Here is a 12,253-nt window from a genome sequence, read left to right as displayed (position 1 = left end):
CTTCCATGAATTGTCCTTTATTCTCTTTACTTTTTTCGTATGAAGTCCTTTTGTCCATTAGAATGAGGAATTATCAGAATGGATTTTCTTTTGTTGAGAGCAAGAGAAAGAGACAGGGAGAGAGAGCATGCATGGAGGAGGAGGAGGGGCAGAGGGAAAGGGGGAGAGAATCTTAAGCAGGCACCAGCCACTTCCCGTACAGAGTCCAACACAGGGCTTAGATCATGACCTGAGCCAAAATCAGTCAACATTAACTGACTTGAGCCACCCAGTTGCCCCAAGGATGGATTTTCTGATCTTAAATTACCTTTGCTTTCCTGCGATAAATCTTTTTTTTTTAAGGTTTATTTACTTAAGTAATCTCTACACCCAACATGGGGCTCAAACTCACGACCCCAAGGTCAAGAGTTACATGCTCTTCCAGTTGAGCCAGCCAGGTGCCCCCTGGGATAATTCTTGATCAGAGATAGTGTGTGTTTTGAAACATTGTTAGCTCTTATTTTTGTTCATAAGCAAAATGGGCTTTATCTTGTTCTTATTCAATTTTGAAATCGAGGTGAGCCCAGCCTCCTAAAAGAGTTGGTCAGTTTTTCCGTTGTTTTCTCAGTCAACTTTTATGTGATTAGAATCACCTTCTATTTAGAAGGTAGTTGTAAACCCCACCTATAAAAAATCCTCTGGGTCTGAAGCTTTTTAAAGGTAGAAGTCTTTCATTAAAACTTCATTTTCGGGGCGCCTGGGTGGCTCAGTCGGTTAAGCGTCCGACTTCGGCTCAGGTCATGATCTCACGGTTTGTGAGTTTGAGCCCTGTGTCGGGCTCTGTGCTGTCAGCTCGGAGCCTGGAGCCTGCTTCGGATTCTGTGTCTTCTCTCTCTGCTCCTCCCCTACTTGTGTTCTGTCATTGTCTGTCTCTCAAAAAAAATAAATAAATGTAAAAAAAATTTTTTTAACTTCGTTTTCTAGTAAATAAGAGAAGAAACATTTTTAAAGGAGAAAAAAATTATTTTCTTTCAAGACTGTCTAGTTATTTCCTCTTTTTCATTTTGTATTTTATTTACTTGCATGTTCTTTTTTCTTTTCCTTTAATCAGCCTTGCCAAGATTTGCTTCTCAATTTTTTAATGACTCATATTTTGCTTTTTTTAAAAAGTCTTTTCCAGTGTTTTGGGGTTTTCTTCCTCTCCTTTCCTCTCCTTTCCCCTCCCCTCCCCTCTCCTCTCCTCTCCCCCCCTCTCTTCTACTCTCCTCTCCTCTCCTCTTTGTTTTTATTTAAATTTGGCCCTTTATCTTCTCCCTTCGTGTACTTTTTGGTCTGCTCTGTTAGTCTTTATCTAGCTTCTTGAATTGATGGCTTAGCCCAATTATGTTTACTTTCTTGGGGGGGGGGGCAGTGTGCTGAGTCTCTGTTGTCTTATTCAACCACCTTCATCATTTCCTGATGTCCCAGTTGTGTGCTGTCCCAATCCTGCCAGTAGGGATTCTGAGCCTGGAAACTGATATTCCTAAGAACTGTCTTTCTTAGTTGTTACCGTCTAGCCTAAACTGAATGGAAGAGTGGCAGCAAGAGACCACTCACAGAGCTGTCCTGTTGACCTCTGTTTTTATCAGTTCCCCAGTCTGTCCAGGCCTAGGTTTGCCATGATGTCTCCATCCAGCTGCTCTTCTGACCTATAGCAGTAAGTGTGGGTAGGGTCAGCAAGGATGGCCCAGGAGAATAGACCTCAGAAAGGCACAGATAGAAAAATCTAACCTGGCCCTGTTTCCCTCCAAGCTGCCTTGTACCTCCCCACACAGTGGGACCGAAATCACCATCTGGTATTTCAGTGTTTTTTCAGAATTTTGTATTCAGTTCTAGGATCCATCAACCTTCTACAAAGTAACTGTGGCTCTTCTAGAATTGGTTTTCAGGAAGGGGGCCAGTTGCTGTCTCGGCTTCTTAGTTTGCCCCCTACTTAGGAATTGAACCTGATACTGAGATTAAAGGTGTTTGGGTTTAAAGATCCTAATAAGGGTGCCTGGATGGCTCAGTCGGTTAATGTCCTACTCTTGATTTCGGCTCAGGTTATAATCTCGTGGTTTGGGAGTTTGAGCCCTGCATCCGGCTCTGCACTGACAGTTTGGAGCCTGCTTGGGATTCTCTTCTCCTTCTCTCTCTGTCCCGCCTTCTCTCTCTCTCTCTCTCTCTCTCTCTCTCTCACGCGCGCACACACACACACACACACACACACAAAGTCTAGTGGCACCTGGGTGGCTCACTTAACCAACCAACTTCAGCTTAGGTCATGATCTCGCGGTTCATGAGTTTGAGCCCCGCATCGGGCTCTGGGCTGACAGCTGGAGCCTGGAACCTGCTTCGGATTCTGTGTGTCCCTCTGTGCCCTTTCCCTACTTGTGTTCTGTCTCTCCTCTCTCTCTCTCTCTCAAAAATAAATAAACATTTAAAAAAACTTAAAAAAGTCTGTAAAAAATTAAAGATTCTAATAAATAATACAGGAGATATATTAAGCCTAACTGGGTGGAGGCGCAGCAGCTGCGCCTTTTTTTATTTATTTAACTTTTTTTTTTTTTTTTTTGAGAGTGCGCGCAGGCGCATGGGGGATGGGCAGAGAGGAGGGAGACCGAGGATCCCACGCAGGCTCCGTACTGAGAGCAGAAAGCCCTGTGTGCGGCTCGAACTCACGAACTGTGAGATCATGACCTGAGCCGAAGTCAGATGCTTAACTGACTGAGCACCTGGGTGCCCCCGCAGTTGTGCCTTTTGCTGGTTAGAGAATGCGAACTGCCAAAGACTGGCCGAGAATGGAAGCCTGAGGCTCTTGGTGTGATTTTGACAACCCTGCGTCTCCACTGAGGTGATCCCATCTCCCTGTAATCTCTGTCCTAGGGAGCAAGTACCCTCCCTTTTCTGTTCTGCTATAGACAGCAGTGCTGGTTTTTAACTTTTCTGTCCGGCAATATTTCCTGTTAATCTTGCTTTATACAGTCCTCTAATTCCGGCTGTGTGGGTTTGATTACCTTCTCTTGTCTATTTGGCAGAAAATCTTTCTAGTCCTGTGTGTAATGTAGTGTTTGTTAGATATTCCTGGTTGGTCTGCCATCATTCTCCTTGCTCTGCACACTAGCTAAACAGTCTGCACTAAATTAAACTCAAGAATTTTGCTTGGCATGCTTTTTCACAAAACCTCATCCCCGATTAGAGAATTTAAATAATAACATAAGAGCCATAGTGGTCTCTATCAGACTTAAGCTCTGTTGCGCCACTTGACCCATAGATGGGGTGGGGAAGGGAGGGGTCAAAACCACAATTTTAGGAAAGCCTCTGGCTAGATTAGGCTAGCTAGAGAGGGCCCCGCATTGAAGTCATCTCTGTTCATCTGTGAGACACAGCTGTTTGAGTAGCCCACTGACAAAAGGAGTCAGAAAAAAATCATCTCGTTTCCTTCACGCATCTGTCTCTTCTCAGCTTTCCTGTATTTTCTAGTTCCACAGCCTTGGAACTTCATTCATTTGAACTCAGAGCAGTTCTTTCACCGTGTGTTTCAAATTTCTTTTTATTTTGAGAGCCACTACCCTAACTTACTTTGAACTACACCATGCTATGTGCAGTTAGTAACAGCAATTATTGTCAACATCAACGAAGCTGACATTTACCGAGCGCCTACTTCTGATGCTTTATAGCCACATCCATATATCCATATCCTACTAATACAGACACTGTGATAGAGATAGTTTTAGGGAAGATGCAGGGAAGGTTGACATCCTATTATTTGCCAAATAGTATGCCAGATACTTTAAATAGTCATTTATTCCTTATAGTGCACGTCTTGGGAAGTAGTACTATCTCAGTTTTACATATTGAAAAACTGAAGCTTAGAAACGTTAAAGGATTTGACCAAGGTGTCAGAATTAGAATTCTAACCAAGATTGTTCTAACTTCAAAACACACGTTTTCAAACCACCTTCCAAAACTGTCTGACATTGTGCATTTGCTCTGCACTTGTTCAGTAACACTTGCGTGTCATGCACTGAGGATAGTCTCACATCTTTCAGATATAAATCCCGCTCTCCAAGTAAAGATAAGACATATATCAGTAACTTGTAATTCAGAGTAGGCACATGTCTTGCTATGAAAGGTCCCAGTAAAGTGCCAGGGGGCATTTGAAGGCAGAGAGTTTATTTCAAACTGAGAAGTTCAGAGGGCAGACAGACTGGGAGAACTGCCTTCTGAGCGGGGCTTTGACACATCAGGGTTCGTTTCCCCATGGGAACCTAGAAACTTCTTTGAAGGAGTGGAAATGGCACGAGCAAATACAGAGGTGGACAGCGCAGTGTGCGTGATTGTGAGCATGTTGACGGAGCCCTGGAAAGTATACTTGAAAGAAACTCTGTGTTGCAACTTATTTTTCAGAGACCTGTGAAAATGTTTCTTTTCTTTTCTTTTTTTTAGCTTACAATTGAGCATGAGTCTTCTCATGATTAGTGAGAATGTAAAACTGGCTCGTGAATATGCATTGCTGGGGAACTATGACTCTGCCATGGTCTATTACCAGGGAGTTCTTGACCAGATGAACAAGTATCTGTATTCAGTCAAAGATACCTATCTGCAGCAGAAATGGCAACAGGTGAGAATCTTGGCTGCTATATGTTTTAATGGTGTAAGTACTCAGAAGAGAAGACGTGGAGGTTGTCAGGGCTTTTTGCAGTTATACATGAAGAGTGATTTGTTACATGGATTTGTATACAATGTTACTTGAATTTTTTTTTTTATATTAGTACTAGTCTATATTCACCATCATCGGTATTATGAGTTCTCAATTAGAGTTGTTGGAATCTAATAGGTGAAAGAAATAATTTTGACCTTTTTTTCTAAATCACATTTTTTACCTTTTACCTGGTAAAATTAGAATGGACTTTCTTAAGCCGTTGTTGAAACTGCAAATGGCACCCGGGTCTCATGGGTACCGTACTTTCTATAACCGTACCGTGCTGTTAGGAAGCAGACTATGTTTGAATCCCATTTGAGGAATGTTAGTCACTCAGGACCAATAGAAATTTACAGTTGGAAAGTGTAGAACTTATAAGTCCACTTGAAGGTGGCATTTCTAACAAGGTTCAACTTTATCACAGAGGAAAAAAATATGACAGAATTTGATAGTCTTTTTGAGCTGGTCTTCTCGGTTGAATATTTCCCTCAGATTCTACTAAACTGCTTCTTTGATAGTATTCCATACTTGTCCTTAATTTCTTTAAAAGAGAGAAGTATCCTACCTCTTTGAACTTAAACCTTTTCCCCTAAATCTGTCTGCATGTCCCTTACATTACCAGAAGAGGGAAATAGTTTATTTCATAGAGTCTTAAGTTTGTCACTGAAAGATTTTTGTTCTGTAGGCTGGAGACTTTTATTTTAAAAGTCTAAGCCTTTTTTTTGTAAAGATACTAAATCATTTAGCTTTGTTTTTTAAAAGACTTTTTTATTTTTATGTAATCTCTACATCCAACATGGGGCTCAAACTCACAACCCTGAAATCGCGAGTCACACGCTCTACCAACTGAGCCAGCCTGGCACCCCTCGTTTAGTTTTAAAACAAAACATTACCAACTTTATTTCAATATTTTGTGTATGTTGTTTTTAAATTGAATCAGCAGTGCTTAAAACAATCTTGGTTGTGTGTGAATTGGGCCGTTTTCATCTGAAGCCATGTTTTTCAAACTGTGGGTCGCAGTCCATTAATGAGTTATGAAATTAGTGCATTCTCATCACCATTTTGAGAATCAGTCACATACCATTAAAACCATTAGAGAATCAACTTAGAAAAGTATTGTTCAAACTTTCCAAAAATAAAGTTATAGCTATCTTCAATTTGTTATGTAATTTGAATATGAATCATAAGTCAGGAACGTGGCTTAATTATTCAGAATATTTAATTCATTTTGTCTTGCAATTGAAAACAAAAACTTAATCGTTCTTAAAATTTTGACAGAATATTTGGGTGTGATTTACAGTATAGCCGATGTCAAAATGGAGGTTTCTAACATCTGTAATAAATGGCCCTAGTTTAATCTTGGCAGTGAATTATCAGTTACAGATATTTAAAGAGTCATATTCTCCTTTGAAACCAGGTTTGGCAGGAAATAAATGTGGAAGCTAAGCATGTTAAAGATATCATGAAGACACTGGAGAGCTTTAAACTAGACCACACTCCACTGAAAGCTGCCCAACACGAGCTTCCAGCGTCCGAGGGGGAGGTCTGGTCCCTGCCTGTACCTGTTGAACGAAGGTAAGTAGACACCTTTTAAGAAACAAATTAGCATAGGAAACGGACAACATTGGTCACATCTAGGAGGACTAGGTGGCAGGGAGACAGGAACAGGAGAGCATTTTATACTGAATGCCTTTTATAGCGATTATACTACGGGTCATCTAACTATGACCTATATGACCTATATCAATAAATTGAACTTAGGTGGAAATAAGCCGAAAATATGCTTTTGTGAATGAGCTTAAATAGCGGAGACATTATCTGAGGGAAGGAGCATGGGGCTGGGAACTGAAATATCTGGGTTCTCATTCTGTCTTTTCCACTTTCGGTAGTTTTGGGAAAAGCATGTAACCTTTTCTAGGCCTCTAATTTTTCTTATGTAAAGTGAGGAAGTTAGATTAAAACAGTGGTTCTCAAACAGGCTATCACAGAATACTTCTATTCATCAGAATTGCCAAAATGAGAAATGGGCTTTTTAAAAAACATAGTTTAATAAATTTTTTAAAGTTTATTTATTTATTTTGAGAGAGGCAGTGGGGGGAGAAAATCCCAAGCAAGCTCCACACTGTCAGTGCAGAGCCTGACTCAGGGCTTGAGATCGTGAACCGTGAGATCATGATCTGAGCCAAAATCAAGAGTCAGATGCTTCACCAACTGAGCCATCCCGAAAAATGAGTTTTTTTTTTTAAGATTAATTTTGAGAGAGAGTGCAAGCGGGGAGGGGCAGAGAGAGAAGGGACAGAAGATCCAAAGGGGGCTCCGTGCTGACAACAGTGAGCCCAATGCGGGGCTCGAACTCACAAACCATGAGATCGTGACCTGAGCCGAAGTTGGACACTCAATCTGCTGAGCCACCCAGGTGCCCCAAAATGGGCTTTTTGATTCACAGAAAATAAATAAATAAATAAAATGTTCTCTATTTTAGGTTTCTCTTTGACATTTCCCCCCCAGGTTCCGATTACCTGTAGCTGGCCAATATCACTTTAGTGGTGATATTTCCGGAATGCTCTACACAGCCAGTTGTGCTTAGTTTCACTGCACATTTTTTAACTGACAAGTGTCAAATGGATATGACTTGTCTGTGTCACTGACATAATAGATTTCCTAGTTTGTATTGTGGGTTTAAATATGCAAATATAGCATTCTGTAAAGAACACCGACTGGTAGATTCTTTGCCTCCTAATCAGTTTGAGAACCTTGCACTAAGACATTGCTCAGATGTTTTTCAGTTTCACGTTGTCATTGTCACTCTCAATTCTTGATTGTATTTTACAATAGGTGTTAGATATTGAGTGCTCACGTGTCCTAACCACTATTAGAGACTACACATGTTATTTCATTTATTCACGTTAGCCTTTCAAATAAGCCATGTTCTTTTTTTTGTATTTTAGATAAGATAGCTTGAAGTACAGTGCAGTTAGATAACTTTTTCCCATTATCACAAAGCTAATAATTGGTGGAGCTAGAGTTTGAACCCGAATATATTTGATTACAAAGCTGGAATTCTCTGCCATACCACTTATTCTCAAACTCTGGTATACCTAAGATCTATTGGGAAACTCATTAAAATGTAGATGCTGGGTGTTCACTCCTGAGAGTCTGATAAAATACGGGCATACCTAGGAGATAGTTGTGGGTTCAACAAAGTCACATAAATATTTTGGTTTCCCAGTGCATATAAAAGTTATGTTTACACTATACTATATAATTTGTTAAGTGTGCAATAGCATTATGTCTTAAAAAAACAATGTACATACCTTAATTGAAAAATACGTTATTGCTCCGGTGCCTGGGTGGCTCAGTTGGTTAAGCATCTGACTCTTGGTTTTGGCTTAGGTCATGAACTCGCAGTTTGTGAGTTCAAGCCCCGCATGGGGCTCTGCAGAGCCTGCTTGGGATTCTCTCTCTCCCTCCCTCTCTCTCTCTCTCTCTCTCTCTCTCTTCCTGTGTGTCTCTCTCTCTGCCCATTCCACATGCTCTCCCTCTCTAAATAAATAAATGCACTTAAAAAAATAAAATAAAAATATTCTGTTGCTAAAAAATGGTAACCGTCATCTGAGCTTTCAACAAGTTATAATCTCCGATCACAGATCACCATAACAAATCTAATAATAATGAGAAAGTTTAAAACATTACAAGAATCACCAAAATGTGACACAGAGACACAAAATGAGCAAATGCTATAGGAAAAATGGCACCAACGGACTTGATAGGTTGCCACAAACCGCAGTTTGTAAAAACACATCCAACATCTGTGAAGCACAATGAAGTGAAGCACAAAAAACAAAGGAGGCCTGTGGATGGGAGGTGGAGCTTCGGAGTCTGCCAGGGATTCTCCTACTAGTGGTCCACGGGTCACACTTTGAGAAGCACATGCCACAATGCTCCCTTTCCACTTTATGATCAGCTAATGGGTACTGCCACTTTAATTTTCCTCAGCTCCAGGTAAAAGTACTAATATTCTGTTATTGACTCATAACTTTTTAATTTTTTTTTAACGTTTATTTATTTTTGAGACAGAGAGAGACAGAGCATGAACGGGGGAGGGGCAGAGAGAGAGGGAGACACAGAATCCGAAACAGGCTCCAGGCTCTGAGCTGTCAGCACAGAGCCCGACGTGGGGCTCAAACTCACGGACCGTGAGATCATGACCTGAGCTGAAGTCAGCCGCTTAACCGACTGAGCCACCCAGGCGCCCCAACTCATAACTTTTTAATATTTACTAAATTTTTCCTTTGCTCATAAGCACTTATTTGTACTATTTTTTCTGTTATATTTTGGTTTTAAAGGGTTATGTATAATCTACATAGTTAACCATGTTCTTATTGGTTGTTTTCCCCTTTTTGTTATTATAAAGTCAACATTTGTGGGTGAATCTTTTTCTACATTTATGATTACCTTTTTCTTAATTTCAGTAGAACAAATCATAGCTGAGTCAAGTTGCGTTTTTATTTTTTCTTGCCTAGAAATATGTTTTACTTCTATTTACTTTCTTTTTTCTTTCCTCTTTCTGGAGAATCATCATTTGGCCCATGTATTATTAGTCTGTTCTTGTTGCCATAACAAATTACCCCAGACTGGATGACTTAACAGAAATTTATTTCTTTATTTTTCACAGTTCTGGAGGCTAAAAAATCCAAGATCAAAGTGCTAGCTAGTTTGGTTCCTGGTGAAGACTCTTCCTAAGCAGACAGCTGCTTTCTCTCTGTGCTTACATGGCAGAGGGAATGAGCAAACTCTCTATGTCTCTTAGAAGGGCACAGTCCTCACATCAAGGCTTTATTTAACTTTTTTTTTTTTTTAAAGTAGGCTTCACGCCCAGTGTGGGGCTTGAACTCACAACCCTGAGATCAAGAGTCACATGCTTTACTGAATGAGCCAGCCAGGCACCCCCAACTGTAATTAATCCTGTACCCTAAATGGTTTCATTGGGAGTGAGGGATTTAACATAATGAACTGGGGGAGGGCACAAACATTCAGTCCATAACAGCCCTGTAACTCATCTCTCAGTCATTGGTAAGAACTTTCCAATGAATACATGTGCCCAGTGAAACTTTAGTTGATTTCAATGTTTTTTTTTTTTTTCTTTAATTTTGAGAGAGAGCATGAGTTGGGGAGAGGGACAGAGAGAGAGAGAGAGAGAGAGAGAGAGAGAAAGAAGCAGGCTTCATGCGCGGTACGGAGCCCAATGTAGGGCTTGATCCCACAACCCTGGGATCACGACCTGAGCCAAAATCAAGAGTCGGACTCTCAACCAGCTGAGCAACTCAGACACACCCCTCTTTATTTATTTATTTTTAATTTTTTTAAATTTTTTCTTTTAATGTTTATTTCTGAGACAGAGCATGAATGGGGGAGGGGTAGAGAGAGAGGGAGACACAGAATCTGAAGCAGTCTCCAGGCTCTGAGCTGTCAGCACAGAGCCTGACATGGGGCTTGAACCCACCAGCCATGAGATCATGACCCGAGCCGAAGTTGGACGCTCAACCGACTGAGCCACCCAGGCGCCCCATATTTTTAATTTTTTCTAATGTTTATTTTATTTTTGAGAGAGAGAGAGAGAGACAGAACATGAGCAGGGGAGGGGCAGAGGGAGAGGGAGACACAGAATCTGAAGCAGTAGAACAAATCATAGCAGGCTGAATCTGAAGCAGGCTCCAGGCTCTGAGCTGTCAGCACAGAGCCTGACGCGGGGCTCGAACTCATGAAGCATGAGATCATGATCTGAGCCGAAGTCAGATGCTTAACTGACTGAGCCACCCAGGCGCCCCACCCCCCCTTTTTAAAGTAGGCTTCACCCCCAGCATGGAGCCCAACATGGGGCCTAAACTCATGACCCTGAGATCAAGACCTGAGTTGAGATCAAGAATTGGATACTTAAAACCAACTGAGCCACCCAGGCGCCCCAAGTTGATTTCAAATTTAATGAATTATCTGAAGCAGAGGCAGGAGGATTCTCTCTTGGAAGTAGTGGGAAGTTGAATTAGATAAGCCTCTTCATCTAGAAAATTCTATAATGATGAGCCCTAGTTTTCCTTCTGATTGCTTCTTGCTTTCTTCATTATCCTTTCCTGTCCCTGCTTTTCAATGCCTTGGGTGGATTACTATTAACTGTAAATTTCTCTTCTTTGACGTTATTTGCTGCATCTTTGTTTCTTCCTGTAGTTTATTTTACTTGCTCCCTCAACTGACTATCCTTCAAACCTATTTTTTGTTAGCCTTCATTTGTACTTATGCTTAAGAGAGCTTGTTCTTCCTTGAACTCTGTTGGTGATTCTTGTCATCAGCTAGATTTTAGTCCATTTAAGAACAGATTCAGTTGATCCAGTTTTCTCTTCTATGGTTGTACGCAGAAATGTTGGCACAAGGAGGTTCACTGAGTCTTTTAGAGCAAAGATTAGAAATAGCTTCAAAGCTATAAATGTGATTTTTTTTAAAAATATTTTTTAAAAGCCAGTTAATAGAGCCGCCTGGGTGGCTCAGTTGGTTGAGCATCCAGCTCTTGATTTTGGCTCAGGTCGTGATCCCATGGTTGTGGGATTGAGCTCCGTGTGGCTCCTGCATAAGATTTTCTCTCTCCTTCTACCCCTCTCCCTAACTCATGCACTCTTTCTTTCTAAAAAATAAAAAATAGGGGCACCTGGGTGGCTCAGTTGGTTAAGTGTCTGGCCCTTGATTTGGGCTCAGGTCACGATCTCACAGTTCGTGAGATTGAGCCCAGCATCGGTCTCTGCGCTGATAGCATGGGGTCTGCTTGGGATTCTCTGTCTCTCACTCTCTGTGCCTTTCCTTACTCAGTCTCTCTCTCTCTCTCTCTCTCTGTCTCTGTCTCTGTCTCTGTCTCTCTCTCTCTCTGTCTCTCTCCCTCCCTCCCTCCCTCCAAATAAATACACTTTAAAAAATAAAATATAATTTAAAACCTTTTAAAGCTAGCTAGTATCCCTCAAATATCTTCTTATCTCACAATAAAACCCAAAGTCTTCATCATATCCTTCAATAGCACATGAGTCTTGTTTCCCTACCTCTAGGACTTCAGTTCTTACAAGTGTCTTCCTCTGCGAGCAGGTCACACACACAGATGCTTCAGTTCTTTGCACTTGCCTTTTCTTCAGCTCAGATGTTTATGACTTGTTCTTCATTTCCTTCGGGTCTTGACTTAAATGTCACCTCAGGAAGGTCTCTGAGCAGATCTCCTACCTGAAATTCCACCGCCCCCCAATCATAGCCCCTACCCTTCTTTATTTTTCTTGATAGCACTTAGCATCATCTGACGTACTGTTCATATCTTCATTGATGCCCCTTCTCCACACACACATACACACGTATGTAAGTCTATAAGAGTAAAGGTTTTATTAAACTTATATAAATGCTTTATCCCTAATGCATAGAGTAGTGCCTATCAATAGTAATAGTTCAGTAAATTGTATTTTGGATGAAAGAATAGCTAGCAGTAAGAAGTGGATAAAATGTGGTACACTTTATACGTAATTGCCA

The 12,253-nt window shown here is 41.0% G+C and overlaps 1 protein-coding gene across 4 annotated transcripts in view; it reads left to right on the top strand.

Moving 5' to 3' along the window:
• The window catches only part of KATNA1 (katanin catalytic subunit A1), a 41,651-nt gene that overhangs the window by 7,789 nt on the left and 21,609 nt on the right, over positions 1-12,253 (top strand). For 3 of the 4 annotated variants that reach the window (XM_042940062.1, XM_042940061.1, XM_042940060.1), the window contains exons 2-3: positions 4,447-4,621; positions 6,120-6,277. In XM_042940062.1, coding sequence (XP_042795996.1) covers positions 4,460-4,621; positions 6,120-6,277 — 320 coding nt within the window. In that variant the 5' untranslated portion in view covers positions 4,447-4,459. The remainder of the gene's footprint in view (positions 1-4,446; positions 4,622-6,119; positions 6,278-12,253) is intronic. The other variant, XM_042940059.1, reaches the window with a different exon arrangement.

Source organism: Panthera leo, chromosome B2 (genome assembly GCF_018350215.1).
Source record: "Panthera leo isolate Ple1 chromosome B2, P.leo_Ple1_pat1.1, whole genome shotgun sequence".
NCBI lineage: Eukaryota > Metazoa > Chordata > Mammalia > Carnivora > Felidae > Panthera > Panthera leo.
Note: the sequence above shows the minus strand (reverse complement) of the source record. Positions and strands in the feature narration are given on the sequence as shown.